The 16,593-nt window shown below is 42.2% G+C and overlaps 1 protein-coding gene and 1 long non-coding RNA gene across 2 annotated transcripts in view; both read left to right on the top strand.

Annotated features, from left to right (window-relative positions):
• LOC126384511 (uncharacterized) overlaps window positions 1–16,593 on the top strand; it is a 490,327-nt gene that overhangs the window by 294,923 nt on the left and 178,811 nt on the right. The gene's annotated exons all lie outside the window — the stretch shown is intronic.
• Window positions 7,204–16,593, top strand: part of kpna6 (karyopherin alpha 6 (importin alpha 7)) — a 19,876-nt gene continuing 10,486 nt past the window's right edge. Inside the window, exons 1-11 of the mRNA XM_050035481.1 lie at window positions 7,204–7,336; window positions 10,687–10,820; window positions 10,961–11,053; window positions 11,213–11,312; window positions 11,421–11,515; window positions 12,725–12,856; window positions 12,993–13,081; window positions 13,202–13,301; window positions 14,698–14,861; window positions 14,953–15,031; window positions 15,643–15,768. Coding sequence (XP_049891438.1) covers window positions 7,333–7,336; window positions 10,687–10,820; window positions 10,961–11,053; window positions 11,213–11,312; window positions 11,421–11,515; window positions 12,725–12,856; window positions 12,993–13,081; window positions 13,202–13,301; window positions 14,698–14,861; window positions 14,953–15,031; window positions 15,643–15,768 — 1,116 coding nt within the window. The 5' untranslated portion in view covers window positions 7,204–7,332. The remainder of the gene's footprint in view (window positions 7,337–10,686; window positions 10,821–10,960; window positions 11,054–11,212; window positions 11,313–11,420; window positions 11,516–12,724; window positions 12,857–12,992; window positions 13,082–13,201; window positions 13,302–14,697; window positions 14,862–14,952; window positions 15,032–15,642; window positions 15,769–16,593) is intronic.

Here is a 16,593-nt window from a genome sequence, read left to right as displayed (position 1 = left end):
ACGTTCGACCATTCGGATTTACCCCAGAGATTGCAACCTCAACAAATATGCCGAATTACTTCAAATGCCACATTCAGAAACAATAAGAGTTAGGGAGAGTTATCAGTTCAGTGTGAACAGATCAGTTTTCAGTCCATGACAGATGATGTGTAGAGTTTCTGCTGTCCTGGTGTCAGTAGGGAGCTCATTCCACCACTGTGGAGCCAGGACGGTAAACAGCCCTGATTCGTTGACCGGTATCTGGGCCCAGTTTGTAGTGGGGGAGAAGCAGGCCAGTTGGCAGTAGCAGAGCACAGTGGACAAGCTGGGGTGTAAGGTTGAACCATGTGCCATGAGCCGTTCACAGCATAATGAGCAAGTCCTGTACCAGTGTCTTGAGTTGGATTAAAGCAGCCATCGGAAGCCAGTGCAGGATGTGGAGGAGGCAGAGGAGGTGTAGTGTGGGAGAACTGTTGGTTGAGGGACAGCTGGGGTGCTGAGTTCTCAGTTGTAATGGACAGCTCATAGATGGGTGTTGAACAGTTCACCCTTGTCTTCTTTGTCTTCTCCACCTTGCCAGTCACTCCGTGCCTGATTATAATGTAGTTTAACACATTATCACAACAGGACTTCTGAGTCAAGGGGTAAAACACACAGCTCTATTCTTTGTAAATTACCATTTTTAGTGTCTGCTTTCAATCCACAGCTGCAGATTTGTCTCTGTGATACTCATTTTCCACCAAATTAGCTCTGGTTCTTGAAACAGGTTTGTTCAGGATTCTTGGAACCTTGGTGCTATCGAGCGAACCAGCTCGTAATTCCATTAGTTTTGAGCAGAGCCGTTGTAATCAAGGCTGCGTCATCATTAAATACTGATCACATTAATCACCCGTGAGCTGTTATTAGTTGCAGATATTTGTTTTAATCCAAAGTAAAATAGCATGGACCAACTACAATGTTAATTTTGTCAGCTATTTTAGATTTAGTCTGCGTCCTCATACGAAAATGTTCATGAGTTTGTCACATTTTGGTCATTTTTATCCTTCATAGTTTTTATTCAAAACGTTTTAATGAACTTTTACCCAGTATGTTTTCTGCAACTCCAATTTCTAAACACTTCCAAGCTGTCATGTCTCCAGCAGTGTGTGACAGGTTTAAGGGCTGATTTACGAGCACACACTTACTGATCATCATCTGAAAAGCTCAACATCTCTCTATTTATGCTCTCAACAAATAACTAATGTGAGCCAACTAGGATTTGTCCCCAGGTTCATTGTAAACTCTGACTTATCCATGTGACTGTTAAGAAGCAGAAACATAACTTGTTTCTTCATGTGCAACATGTTAGTCTGGAGGTTTAAACTGGTGTCCTCTCACAGAGTTGGTGATTCAAACTAAACTTTCATCTCTGTCAGAGAAAACTGATCTGAGTTCAGACTGTTTACTTACAGCACAGCTACACTCACAGATAACTGAGCCTCCTACCTGCCTGTCAAACACCATCAACCCACAAACCTTCTCCAGTCCGGACTGAGTGGAGTCCTGCGGGGTGAAGCTGTGAAGTCTGTGAGCGGAGCTAGCTGCTAACAGCCACTGCTGCAACTAACAAACTCCACAAATCCATTCAGCAGCTCCACCATCCACAGTTGGATTATTTACTGCTGAGTTACAGCTCACAACTCGCACCAACCTAAACATCGTGGTGCAGACTATTTACTGGAGTTTACCTGCCTGTCGCTCATGTGGCATTGGAAGATAATTACAAGCACGGCTGTTCTCTGCTTTCAGTGATTGATAGCCCACCACAGATGTTTTCGTCACGTTTCATTTCATCACCGAAAATGAAACATAAATTTTGTCTTAGGTTTTATTATCAAGATCTACTTTGAGCTCGTCATCCTTTCGTTTTTGTCATGGAAAAAAGGCTGCTGACAAATCATTTTCGCCATAGTTTTTGTCAACGAAATTAACACTGACTAACTATTAATTATATGAGGATGTAGAAGAGTGTTACGTGCAAGACTCCATCTTTTCTGTCCAATCTGTAGAATACAACAAACCCACTGATATCGTCACGGTTTGCACTTGAGGTCAAGAAAAACCTGCTACTTTTTGGTTTGAGCTGGGAACCAATATTTCGGGTTCCGAACCAAGGAATTTTTGGTTAAAATGCTCCGAATGGATCAAAATTTTGTGTGCCAGCCGGAGCAGAACCTGTTCCATGATAGTGTTAAAGAGGTGAGTCTTTTATCCAAGCATCAACCTCTGGTTAAAATGCTCAAGTTAACAGCAGATATACACATCCTCACTGTGACCTCGTCACATGTCCACGTTTGGTCATGGACTTTCCTCATCCACACCAACACTGCGAACTGATGTTTTTTTCCTTCAACAACAAACACGAATGGTTATGTTCAGGAAAAAAGAACAGGGTTTGGCTTTATAATCTTACGGAACATGAACATTGCTGTCTCACTTGAAAGTCTGTGTTTGTAGGACCCATCCACCACCCCTCCCGCCTGTCCCACTCGGACTTTCGCTGCCTTAACTTTTGTCCTTGTTCTGATGCGTTTCCCCCTGATGCGACCTGGTGTCATTAAACTGTAATGACAACCAGCCGCGAATCATGCCGACGTTAAAGGACGGCCTTTTTCGTTGGTTTGTGACACCACAAGTCACTGCCAAAGCGCCGGATTTCGACAACTTTGGAGTGAGACCGGGCGCAAAATAAACATGTTTACAGCTGGGTACAAAAACAGTTTTCATCTCTCTGTAGCTAATTTCCTTTTGATGACAACTGCACAGGGGTGAAATTTTATAAACCTCTCCTATTGAAATGTTATTAAGGGTTAAATTTATGCATAATCAGGGCATGGCCTCTTTGAGTGACAGGCTGTCTGTGGATAGTGTCCCCCCTTCCACCCTTTCGTCTCAATACGGTCACTTCCAGCTCCAAAAATCCAAAATGCCAAACTCCAGGCTTTAGAACGGGAGTCCACAAACCAATGGTTGACGTCACGGTGCCTACGTCCATTATTTTTACACAGTCTATGCTTTTATTCTGTGAGGTGAAAACTATACATTAGTATTCAAATGGTTCCCACAAATCTCCCTCTCACACACAAGGAATGATCGAATAATCCACAAGAATGTTCTAAAATCACCTACTCAGCATCTTACTTATCGGCCCCGCCACCTGGTAGATGTCAGGAAGCGAGAGGGAGACAGAGAGACGGAGAGGGAGAGGGCCCCAGTCGTCAGATAAAAAAAGTAAGGGATGGACAGCGCTGAATGGATTCTCAACACTATATTATGAAGACATATCTCCTCTTTTCCATTCACGCCCCACATGCACTGACACACTGCTCTCTCCGCACACTATCCTCCCCATGGCGTTATCTCTCTCACCCTTTATTACTCTCACACAAAGCGTTCAGCGCCGAGCCTTGCAGATGTTCTCCCTCCCACAGGCGGCCCAACCACATTCTCACATTTCAGCAAACTAGCCTTATTATCATATTGGGTGTAATTGAATTAAGGAGCAGTTTAAACTGGGTATATTTACGCAATCAAATAAGCACAATCAAAACTAAACTGCCTTTGACGCTTCATAATTGAGTTTCTACTCTGCAAACATGCTCCTTGATGTCGTTAGTCTCTTTATGTGCTACATATTATTTTGGTCTGGGAAGACTAAATGTGCAAAATGTGTTGTTTTTTTTCTTCTCTTGTTGCCGTATCCACCTGCAGAGATCTGAGTCCAGCTTGATGTTTTATCACGGATATACTGCCAGGAGCATTTTTGCAAAACAGGGCGGACATTTGCCGATGAAACCTCTTCGCTGGATGAAGTACAGTCTCCCTACTAATGAAAAGGATTTATGTCTACAGTCAAAAAAGCATCCAGCACACAGAGATGTGCAGATCTGTGGATGAAGCTGATTTAAACGCGGCAAAATTTGGACCAAAGGCGGCCCCCCAAAAAAGCCTCTGCCGAAGAAATATAATTAACAAACGCTGCACTGTCTTTTTAGAAACAACTAAAAACTAATTTTGATGAAATTGCACTTCATCAACATCTCGTTGTTGCTGTAGCAGCATCGTTAATTTGCTTGTTGAAAACGCAGTGCATTTTTTTTTCAATATTGCTGACTCAGCCTGGATGGGCAATGGCCGCTAATGAGGTCGGCAGGAGAGGTCTTTCTGTTTGTTAATTTAGATCAGTTTTTTTTTTTCTTTTAAATTTACAGCAGTTTGAATTTGGATGAAAAAAAGAAGGTACTGATTGTAGTGTTTATTATATCTACATTAGGAGCTGATGGTGAGTGGGAGACAACAGCAGAAGGGACCGTGCCCTATCTACTTTACTGTAGTTTAAAACCCTTCGGTTATGTGCCTCGCTCGGCTCTTATGATTCCATTACAAAGGCAGTCTTTACTCTGTGGCATTGACTAATGGATAGCCTTTGCTTCTCTGCAAAGTGTTGGCTGCTGTATGATGTGCTTCAGCAGGCCTAGAAATGAGAAAGGTAAAGAACTCTCAAAAGGAGGCCCTGTGAAATCAGATTCGATGAGCCCCAGCTACAGCCCTGCAGACTGGATCTGGTCCTGTGTGTTTGTGTGATTTGATACCGGCAGAGAGCTGCTACCCAGCGAGCAGTGTCTTTTGATTCATCTCTGCGCCAACACACCTGCTGAAGGCTGTGAATTCTCAGCCCCTGTGGCTCGGCTGAGTGAAGCTCAACCCCAGAGCCCATGGGCACTCTGCGAGAGCGCGGAGCTATGTACAATATTTGTTCTTGTCTGCTAAGAAATTGTAATCATGGGAAAGTATTTCAGTTGTGCTACAGTTGACTTGACCTCCCACACCCTTTCTAATAGGGGAATGAGCCGGCCTGACAGCAGTGAATGCCCCATTACTTCCACTTTATTTGTACAACATTGCCCCCTAAAGTTTTTTTTTGGTGCTATCTCCCCAGGCCCCCTCAGGGGCCCGTGTCAGAGGACAATGCTGTATCACAATATAGTGCAGTAATTTACCACTACCTGCTCCCAGCAAATTGACCACAGATGTACCCCACCTGTATTACTCTGTCACATTCACTTTGAGGAAACACTGGGGTACCATGGCTGTGTGCGCGCACACACACACACACACACACACACGCACACAGCATTTTAAAACCAGAGGGAGATAAGGGACTGTTAGTTATTACGAGGGGGGAGGGCGTAGTGCAAAATGGGGGAAGCATTTCAAATATTTTTGTAAGCCCTGGGGAGGGACTTGTGTTTTTATTTTGGCTAAGACGAGAGACACACAACTTTAAATGGTTGTATTTGTATTAAAAAAATTAATCTAATTAATTTCATGTGTGATTAATTAATTTAGATTAATCGCATATATGAATTTTTGCTGTTAAAGTATTTCAAAGAAAATTTAAACCCAAATCAATCTTGGCAGATGTGTCGTAGTAAAGCTGCTGGATTCTGGACACAATTGTTGCCCTGTCCTCTGCCACGCAAACTGGTCTCCAGGCTATTGCAATCCATTTTGCAAGGGAGTCAGCTAGTCAATCACAGGTAGACTGACTCAGTTTGCGCCTAGTGGAGTGCGACTTGACGAGGCTGGCTGCTAGCGCTAGCATCAGAGGCTGTGCTAGCTCAGACCTCTGAGTTCACTGCTAAATGCTTTGTGTTGAGGTGATATTTCAGGTTTGAAGTTCTCAGATAGTACGAAAAGTCCTCACTGCAGAAATTGCAGAGAGCAGTGCTCCTATCAACAGCTCCATTTGGGTGTTTTTTAAATGTAAATGTTACAGTCATGGGGCCAAGCAGCATCGTTGCATCTGCCTCCATCATGTGATAAAGCCACTGTGGCCTTCAATGACACACCGGGTCAAAGGGCACCACCAAATGCAGTTAATCAATGTTAATTTTTTTGAACATGTTATTTTTTTATGTGATTAATTCATCGAAATGAATGTGTTATTTTGACAGCCCTGATTCAGATTTTGTATCTACACCCCAAATCCTGTGGGCGGGTTTGTAAGTCTTTGTTTCTTTAAAAATCACCAGAATTATCCCATTTATCACAGCCAGAAATTAAAAAAACAGAAATGCTCATTTTCAAATTTCCAACAAAAGGCTTCAGTCTTAAAAATCGCTTAATTTTACAAGTCTCATAAACTGTATGCACCAACCAGATCCTGTAGATCCCGCGTGCATGACAGTCGTGAAAAACCAAAACTTCAAAACATCAAAGGGTAAGAATTAAAAATCTATCTGCCATGCCAAGTTACTAATATTGCAATGTACATGCATGTGATGTACAGGCTTATTAGATTTTGTTGGTGATGTGTCGTAGGAAAGATTGCTGTCATGCACACATATTCTGCTTAATTGCACAGACAGCACATGAGATGATATGATCTTTACGGAAGATTTGAATTTTGTTTAAAAAATTAGGAGTTAGGTTTTTTTGGGAACTCCCTTTGTGCTGTTTGCTCGTTGCACTGGCTCAAATACATTTGGTGTGAATATAAAGAAAAAAATGTGGCGGTGCAGTGGTTAGCATTGTCACCTCACAGCAAAAGGGTTCACCCTTCTGTGCGGAGTTTGCATGTTCTCCCCGTGTCAGCATGGGTTTCCTCCAGGTGCTCCAGCTTCCTCCCACAGTCCAAAGACATGCAGGTTAATTGGTGACTCTAAATTGTCCGTAGGTGTGAATGCGAGTGTGAATGGTTGTCTGTCTCTGTGTCAGCCCTGTGATAGTCTGGTGCCTCTCACCCAGTGGAATAAGTGGTTACAGAAAATGAATGAATGAATGGATTAATATGGATAATCCCCAAGTCACTCGGGGAGGCTCAAGGAAAAGAATTTGTAGCTTCAGGAAGGGTCAAGATAACCCCAGCCACCCCTTCTCTAATAAAAAAGGTACAGTCCCTGAGTAGATCTAAAATATAGAGCTATCAGAACCATGACACAGAGTATGAAAAATTGAGACACTAGTTAGAAACAGTGACTTTGGGAGAAGACCTGCATCACCTTGACCTTTCCTAATAACTGGATCAATGTGTATGATGAATAAATTTATGAATAAATGTATGTTTATGTTATGTGGGGTCTTTCTTGTATTCCTGTGCTGAAGCTGCTGAAGGTGGCGTCAATGTGAGGAGGGTGTTTAGTGAGGCTGGGGCGCCCTCTGGCGGCAGGAAGTCGGCGTTATATTTTGACGTTTCCGTCTCCGGCAGACATATTGCTTACAGGAGCAAATTCTGGGAAGCTAGAAGACTGAACGGATTTAAAATTGATTTACATCTTCACGACACGATACACCCAAACGACATAGGACACAATGGGTAAGCTGCTCGGCATATCGAGAGTACAAACAGGCGTTGAGGTGGTGACTCAAACGGGCTGTGTCATCGGGAGTAACGGTTATGAAATCCTCATCCTGTCACTGTTGTTAAGCTAACTAGTTAGCTAAGTCGTTAGCTAGGTAGCAACTCCAGTTAACGACGTAGCAGCATAATATGAGTTATTTTACTCCAGTTAATAAGTTGTATGTTGACCTGTCATCAAACTGTCTATTCACAGGACAGTGTTTCACTTTATATTCGGGTTAAAACAAGGTGTACGAACGTAATTCGAGAAAACAACCGGCGCCGTGTTAGCCAATTTAGGAAAACTTAGCTAATAGCTAACTACGCTAGCGCCGCGCCGTATCCTCTTTTCTTTGGTGGGATGATACACGTTTAGCTTGACCTGAAGCTAAAGATGTTCCCAGTTATGTCAAGAAATTGCCTTTCTCATAAAGCAACATTTGTCAGTCTCTCTGACCCCCGTGTTTCTTACATGATGGTTGTTGCTAGCGCTAACGTTAGCAAGCAGTTGAAGAGCAACTGCTACGCTAATGCTACTCAGATATCTCAAAGTAAATGTGGCGTTAGCTTCTAGTGTTCGACATTATTTCGCGGGTAGGTCGACTGTGACTTGTCAATAGACCTCATATTATTCTGATAAGGTTATAAACCATTAGACATATCATGACACAATTCAATAGTCTTACTTGTTAGACACATATTTGTGTGCGCAGCGGCTAGCGCTTACGTTAGCTTAGCCATGTTAGCTCCGTTAATTAGCCTTGTTCTTTGTAGAGTTATACTAAAGTGTTAATTTTATTTCTTAAATTCGCAGTTATACTTTGTTCTATAGAGCTTGATATTAAAGTGAAAATCAGTGAGCCGGTATATGTAATGTGAAGAGAAAATTATTTTTGACAGCTTGCTAACATGGGTGAGTACCAGCTTTGACATGCGACAGTACAGCAGCGTGTACATGTGACATCAGGGGTCCTCATTTTTTCCAGACTATTCCCGCACAGGATTATGCTTTTTCCCCTCCCTCGACATCTGTTGTTTACAGGGACATTATTAGTAGCTTGTTTATGTGTGTCTGTACAGAGAGACAGGGACAGTCTTCTGTTCATCCCGCTTCACTGTACACGTCAAATGGAAATATGAAGAAATGAAGCTGGACCACACACATCTGGTCATTATGTTTTATTACTGTAGCATGAGTCCTGTTGCTCCCTCCGTTAGGCCCTATTAGTTTTTAATATTGGATGATGATTGATGGTGCTTGATTTGTCACCAGAACAGGCGGTTGTGCTTCAATCAGTGAGGCTAAATCAAAGGGTCAGGATTGGTTCACCAAAGTCCCACGCACAGGAAGTGAAGCGATATACCCTATGCAAATAGTTATGGTAAATTTACTGTTGAGATTTCTGCCACCGCTGTACAACAGAGGCCTCCCATCCCACGGCCGGTGTTTTTGAGGTAGTGGCTGAAATCTCAGCCTCGGCTCACTCAATACCTCAGCAGATAATATTGAGTGGTGAAATACCACAAGGTGTCATTAAGAACATGATGCTTTCCTGATTTGAGTCCACAGACACTTTAACATCTTCCTTCTTCTAGAGACTCCTTGCGGTAGGTAGGGTGTCCTCTCAAATGCCAACGCAGACATGTCCTCTGCAAGGCTATTTCTGTGCCATGCAGTCCCAACAGTCTGTACAGTTCACATACAGCAGCTGATCTAACTCACACAATATAGAAACTAAAGCGTTCAGCCCCAACCTGTGCTCGTGTGCCGTCCACGCCTGTGGCTTTACCATCTGGACACATTACACATATGCGTAAGCTTTTTATGAGGCTGGTTGTGCTAATGCCCTCAAACCATAACATGACCTCAATTTGCGCCACTTGTTGCGATATTTAACCTCGTAAACCCCCACTGGTGAGATGGGGGGGCTTCTGGCACAGAAGGCTGGCACCACCCTGTGCTGGTGGCAGGTTTCACTGTTGTCCCCACTTCTCTTTTCTGTCCCCTGTAGCCCCGGGTGACTCAGGGATCTGCCCAGTGCCCTGTTCTGGTGGCATGACTGCACAAATACTGAGAATGGACAGTGTGACCTGTGTGGGCACCGATATATGCTAACTCTGCGATTTAACTCTACTGAATAAATACGTTTGTTCTGCCCGCCAGCTGACTGGTTGATGAATAGCTTAGCTCTTTCTGTGTGTGTGTGTGTGTGTGTGTGTGTGTGTGTGTGTGTGTGTGTGTGTGTGTGTGTATTTTTAGGCCATGTTGTCCAGTTTCTATGAGCCTGTTTATTCAGGGCCTTTTTATATGTAGAGCTGTGTACATGTGGTGTCATCATCACGGCCTATTATTAGAGATGTTGGGGGAAACACACTTTGTCTGTCACGTACAGGCATGTCACCATACCAGAAATTTAGTAGTCAATACTCAAAGTAATATATCCCATGTACCTAAAACATACACTTCTTTATTATAAACGTTTCAATTTAAATAAATTAAAATATAATTGTTGATCCCTGATCACCCGCCTCAAATGCAGAGTACTAGTCTATGTGGTGACATTTTGTGGGCAAGGAAACATATATTAATATATAGCCTACAGTGTGGTAACAGATGTATCCTCCGTTATTGTTCTGCACTCTACATGTGTGACGGTTGGTCTTTGTGGTCGGTTGTTTGTCTCGCCCTTTTTTCACTGCAATTGGATTGCTGGGTAAGAAGTATGGTTTTACCCAACTCAGCTGTCACCACAGAATCAATCTCGGTCGAGTAGTCTGACGATTTGAATCTCCGACTTTCAAGGGGCAGGCCACGTAAGAAGTGACAGTACTGAGTGCAACATTTCACCCAAAGATGAACATTTATCAACTCTGGATCAGGAAAAAAAATGTCAAACATGCAGCACTCAGTACAAACGAGACGCTCACAGCCTCGTCAGGCTGGTGTTTGTAGCATAGTGTCAATATGCAGTTCTCCCTTTGCAAAGAATTTTAAAAAATAAGCTGACCTCAGGGGAAAAAACGCTTTCTTTTCAACGTGGCAGAGCTGCAGATGCACCCGGCAGGCGTTCTTCTTCTTTTGGCATTTAATAGCATAGGAATTGCATCCCTGGCTGGTACTTAAGGTGCTGGAGAAAATGAGTACTGTCACATTTTCACATTTTTGGCATTGACTTCAGTCCTTGTGACATTCCTAGTCATGTGTTTACTTACTCTTTTCTACACAGGGTTTACTCGTTAAGTCCAACTTGGATAAAAGAAACAGTGCACAACTTTGTTTCCTGTTTGTGTCTTAATTGTGTTTTCTCGTGTCTGTGTCCCGTCAGAGCCGTCAGCCAGTCCGGCCAAAGATAACTACAGGATGAACCGCTACAAGAACAAAGCACTGAACCCGGAGGAGATGAGGCGCAGGAGAGAGGAGGAGGGCATCCAACTCAGGAAACAGAAACGAGAACAACAGGTATCACACTGACTCTGTCCATCTGACTCATCAGATTCGTTATCCCCCTGTTTAAGATTATGTCAGTATTCAGTCTGTGTATATTGAGCATAATCTGGTTTAACTGTGTCTCTGTGCTCTGACAATATTTTTAATCGCAGCTTTTCAAGAGAAGGAACGTGGACGTTCTCAATGAAGAGGAGGCCATGTTCGAGAGTCCGCTGGTAGACTCCTACCTCAGCTCTCCAGTAACAGTGAGTGTGGTTTCCTAATAGACAAAGAGGGGCTCAATCAGGGCTATTGTTGTTATTATTATTGTTATCTAGCCTCTTTTCCAGCCTGTGGGTTGAGAGTAGTGGGGTCTTTGCTGAGTGGATCAAGTGTTGAGAGTGTTCGTGCATGTGTTGTTGCAGGAAGGAGTCATTACCAGAGACATGGTTGAGATGCTTTTCTCGGAGGATCCGGAGCTTCAGCTTGCCACAACACAAAAGTTCAGAAAACTACTTTCCAAAGGTATATATGTGTACTTACATTAACTCTACACAACGGTGGTACCAGTCATGAGGCCGCCACAGACCAGACAAAAATACTGACATCCAGTTTTACTTCTGTTCATTTCAGAGCCCAACCCACCGATTGATGAAGTAATTAACACGCCTGGAGTAGTGGAGAGGTTTGTGGAATTCTTGAAGAAGAGTGTCAACTGCACACTACAGGTTAGTTTGTACACACTCAGAACACATTCTGTGCGTGCAAAATGTACATAGGGTCGACTTTTAGTCTCTGTCAACTGACAAATGCCCATAAAATTAGTTTCTCATGGAGAAATCATGCAGCCTGGTTACATTTTCAAACAATATCGAATGTGTACTCCATCCAGGTAAAAACACAAATAGTATAAGCAACAATGCACTCTTGCCTGAAGATAAGCAAGTCAAAGTAAGGCAGTAGCTTGTAAACTCTTCATTATTGAGTCAACACTTATCTCTAATTAGGGTTGGGGTAATTTCTGGTTTTGCCAGTCTAGTCAGCTGTACAAGCTTTAACCGGTTTTATCTAATGTTTAAAGGGTAGCCTATATATTAAAATGTGTGGCAGTACCAGCAGCATTAAGGAGATCAACTTTCAGTAGTGATTGGAGGGAGGAAGATGCACACTGCATGTTGTGTTTACTAGAAAGTTTATGCTTTTTGGGGGTTACAAGATGAAATGTTTTTTTTGTTGTTTTTTTTTAAAAAGAGGCAAGATGAGAAATAAAAACACCATGCGTTAGTTTTCCTGCTGGTTGTGATGTTGCTTCACGCACTGCTTCTTGTCATTATTAAGTGATTATTGGCAGTTGGCAAAACAGCTTAGGAGTGCATCACAAGTGGACTTGAGTCGCTACACTCTTATTCATGGACTCTGATAAGGCCCAGACACACCAAACTGAATTTAAGAAACTACTGGTGACAAAGTCTGACCGGTGTGTCGCCTGATGTTGCCTGTGTCTCAGCCAAAATGTCGTACTTGAACACACCGCAAAGACTACAGCCAACTAGCATGTACAAGGAAATAACGATCCATATCACCAGGTGGTGATGGTCTGTACTCGTCAATCAAAAAGGGGAAAAGGAAGACCGTCTGGCCGGATTCAAGACGCTAGCTAGCCAGTTAGCACGTTAAGAACATAACCTGATGTTGAAAGAACGAAGGATATTTGTTATGTGCTAGAAAGCAATAACACAGACAATTACAAAACAATATCTCCTATACCTGAACGAATGTAAAGTGTATTGAAATGGGAATGATCATTTGTTGAGGTGAACCAATAAGGATCATAAAATTTCCTCTGATTTAATTAAAACATGTTCAGGGCAGGGCTTTGTAGTCATTTTTTTTTATTTTATTTTATTTTTTTTCTATGCCATTTTGTGCCCCTGCAGTTTGAAGCAGCGTGGGCACTGACCAACATAGCATCAGGCACATCCATGCAGACTAAGACGGTGATTGAGGCTGGAGCAGTGCCAATCTTCATCGAACTACTTAACTCAGACTTTGAGGACGTCCAGGAACAGGTAACACAGTGTGACCTGCATGATGTGTTGTGTCCATCTTGACCGTTGTGTGTTTGTTAATCTTGCCTTGGTCCATACGCCTGTATCCAGTATCCGTTTGTAACAAAGGTTTGGGTTTGTGTGTGTTTTTCTGCAGGCTGTGTGGGCCTTGGGTAACATTGCAGGGGATAGCGCGGTGTGCAGGGACTATGTGCTGAACTGCAACATCCTTCCACCATTATTAATGTAAGCTCATCCTCTTTGCCTCTGTAGAGGGAACTCTTATTCAGGCCTCTAGCTTTCCTATAACACCACGTTTCTGATATGATCTCGTGTACTGAGTTTTGCTTTTCTTTGTTATTTCAGGCTTCTGACCAAATCCACTAGATTGACCATGACGAGGAATGCAGTGTGGGCTCTGTCTAATCTCTGTAGAGGAAAAAACCCTCCACCTGCTTTTGAAAAGGTACGTTTGGCCTCATGAAGTCAGACAGTTTTGCTGAACCGTAGAAGATGTGTAGATGATATATTTGTATGTGGGTTTGTGTATTTCCAAAATATGGTTATTGACTCTCAGCTTGCTGGAGTAGTTGTGGCATTACTTACACTCGAGATGTCACAGTGCAGGAAAAGTATTGTAACTTTTAGGATTTATTTGGTGACTATCTAAAAAGGTAATACAGTAACCTACAATCTGCTAAGTCACAGCTAATATTTACTCCTAATATAATAAGTTAATTTTATATTAGCCATCAAAGTTGTTAATAAGTACCAGCTAGCAGTCAAATGCCTGTACAGTATGCATGTGGCTGCCAGATTTGCTTCTCTCACCAGCCCAAAAAATGATGGTAATTGGGGCAGGGCGATTTGGACAAAAATTCATATCTCTGTATTTACAGACTTACTTGCGACACACAATATATATATCTGTATTTTCAGTTGCAAGTCAGAGCCACATTTGAGATGTCACAAGCAGTTTTTTAAAAACAGACGATGATCAAAATAAAATGCAAAGACAGGGATTTTGTTCCATGTTTGAAAAAATACAGCCGCACAACAGTTACACCTCCAAAACACTAGTCGGCAGCGGGGTTTCTGTGAAGTGCTATAAAGTTCAGTTGAATTAAAACACACATTAAACACACTTAAGACATGGGTTAAGAGCAACAATTTCAAACACACGTACACAAATCAGCTTCACTATAACTCGCAGCATTCACAGACAAACACTTGTCTTTATCTGGACACATTTTCCCCACAAATACAACATGCTAACGTTATTAGCACAAGCCTATGGCATTTTACATTGTATAAATTAGCCTAGAAGCTAGCGAACTTTTCCTCTTCTCATATGAAGCCAGAGACAACAGCAACATTTAACAAAGGTAACGTTACAAAGTTCAGNTAGCAGAGATTTCCTCTGCTCATATGAAGCCAGGATAAATCACACACAAGACTTAAGATGCTATTTTTGTGGAGGCTTTATTGTCTTCACAGTTTATTGTTTCTCATTATGTGCCTTTGAATGCTCCTAACCCAAAATCTTAGAACCATCACTGTTAAATCCCTGAACCGTTTGTACATGCAGATGTGTTGTCAGAATATTAGTCTTCAGGTTCCACAAGTGCTTGAAATGTTTTATTCATCAGTTGGCACACTGAATAATAATGGTGGCATGTGTGACAAGACTGACATGTTGTTGAGAAACCTGTTGCTCCCTGTTTATATTTCAGTGACCTAGAAAAAAATTAATTTTGCCAGCAGCTTTTCCTTCAGCTGCTTAAGTTTGACCTGATGTTTGTGTGTTTGTTGAACTTATGTTGCATCTTGTCACAAATGTGCGTTGTGTCTGTGCTGTCTAGGTGTCACCCTGTCTGCCAGTACTCTCCAGGCTTTTATTTAGCAGTGACCCAGACTTGCTGGCAGACGCCTGCTGGGCGCTGTCCTACCTCTCAGACGGCCCCAATGACAAGATCCAGGCCGTCATCGACTCTGGCGTTTGCAGGCGCCTTGTGGAGCTACTCATGTACGTCCAGCATTCTCTCTATTGTCTTTGTCATAGTAAGCATGGCCTGTAAATACTTAACATTCTCTCTATGAAACCTGTCTTGCTGCAGGCACACAGACTATAAGGTGGCCTCCCCTGCACTGAGAGCTGTAGGAAACATTGTCACTGGAGATGACATCCAAACACAGGTGAGAGTATATTAAACTGAAGTTTGTCATACACAGAGATGGTGCTGTAGGGCCTCTGCAAGTCCCTTCTTTATGCCTCCTTTGCATTTTTACACAGAACAAAACTACGGCAACATTACATCGCTCCAGTGTGTGATTTTAGACAGAATCACAGAATCAAGAAGCGTGACGGTCGTGACATGTAACACAGCACCGTTGGTCTCTAGTGTGACATGTAACATATGCGTCAGCAGCTCAAAACTATCATTTACCTCCCTTGTTATAAACCGGCTGATCTCGTCCTCTGTTCTGAGGATAAGGAGCTCCTGGACGTCATTGTTTTCCAAATTTCCTTACATTTTTAGCTGCTGTTTTATTTCTAGTTTTCAAATTTCCAGCAGTGGGTCGCACACATGATTCATTGTCAAAACGTCATTTAGGATTTTATTTTATTTTATTTTATTTAACCCATTTTTAACCAGGTAAATCCTGCTGAGATCAACAATCTCTTTTTAAGGGAGACCTGGTCAAAACGGCAGCAACCAACAAAGTGATATACCTGAATATACTTGATGGTGAGATTTTATAAATGACGTGTAAGGTTTTTTTCCCCACTCCTTGTCTGTGTGTAGGTGGTGTTGAACTGCTCAGCCCTGCCCTGTCTGCTGCACCTTCTCAGCAGTGCTAAAGAGTCGATCCGCAAAGAGGCTTGTTGGACCATCTCAAACATCACAGCAGGAAACCGAGCACAAATACAGGTGACATATCTAACACTTGACCTTTTCCCTCTGCAGTCATGGCCGCAGAAATCTTTACTCAGGCGCTATATTGTTTTGTAATGATGAAATAAATGTCAAAATGAAGAGCATTGTAATAATTTGCTCTTCGAGAAGAACACAAATGTTAGTAATCGTATCCGTGACACCCACTTTACAGCAGATTAAACTCTTTGTGTTGAAATGTCAGCACTTTGCTTTATTTCTGACACCATATAATCACAGCAAGTCTTATTTAGTACTCTTAATTTGTTGTTCACTTTATGCTCCAGTCGTGCTTCATAATGATTCTGTGCCCTTTCCATAACTCTGACTCATACAGCTTCTGCCTCTTGTAGAGAGCACATTTTTCTTGCTGTATCAGTGGTTTCATCTTATCTTTAGTCGTCTAATCTGGGTCTGTGCCCAACACAAGAACAACCTGCTTTAACCTCCAAGATGATTGATTGACTTTTAAATAGAGAGCTCGCACTGTCAGCAGCTGTATGTAAGTTATTAGTGTTTTCTGACACTTGTAACATCAGTAATATCTTAAGTATAAGTCAAAGTCTTACTGTGTATGTGACTAGACTTTAAATATGTGACTCTATGAAGCCATGTAATTCCACATTAGACATCTACAGTGGTGTGAAAAAGTGTTTGCCCCCTTCCTGATTTCTTACTTTTTTGCATGTTTTCCGCACTTAAATGTTTCAGATCATCAAACAAATTTAAACATTAGTCAAAGATAACACAAGTAAACACAAAATGCAGTTTTTAAATGAAGGGTTTTATTAATGAGGAAGAAAAAAATCCAAAGCTACATGG

This window comes from Epinephelus moara, chromosome 22 (assembly GCF_006386435.1).
Source record: "Epinephelus moara isolate mb chromosome 22, YSFRI_EMoa_1.0, whole genome shotgun sequence".
NCBI classification, from domain to species: Eukaryota; Metazoa; Chordata; class Actinopteri; order Perciformes; family Serranidae; genus Epinephelus; species Epinephelus moara.
This window is presented reverse-complemented; position numbering and strand designations above follow the sequence as displayed.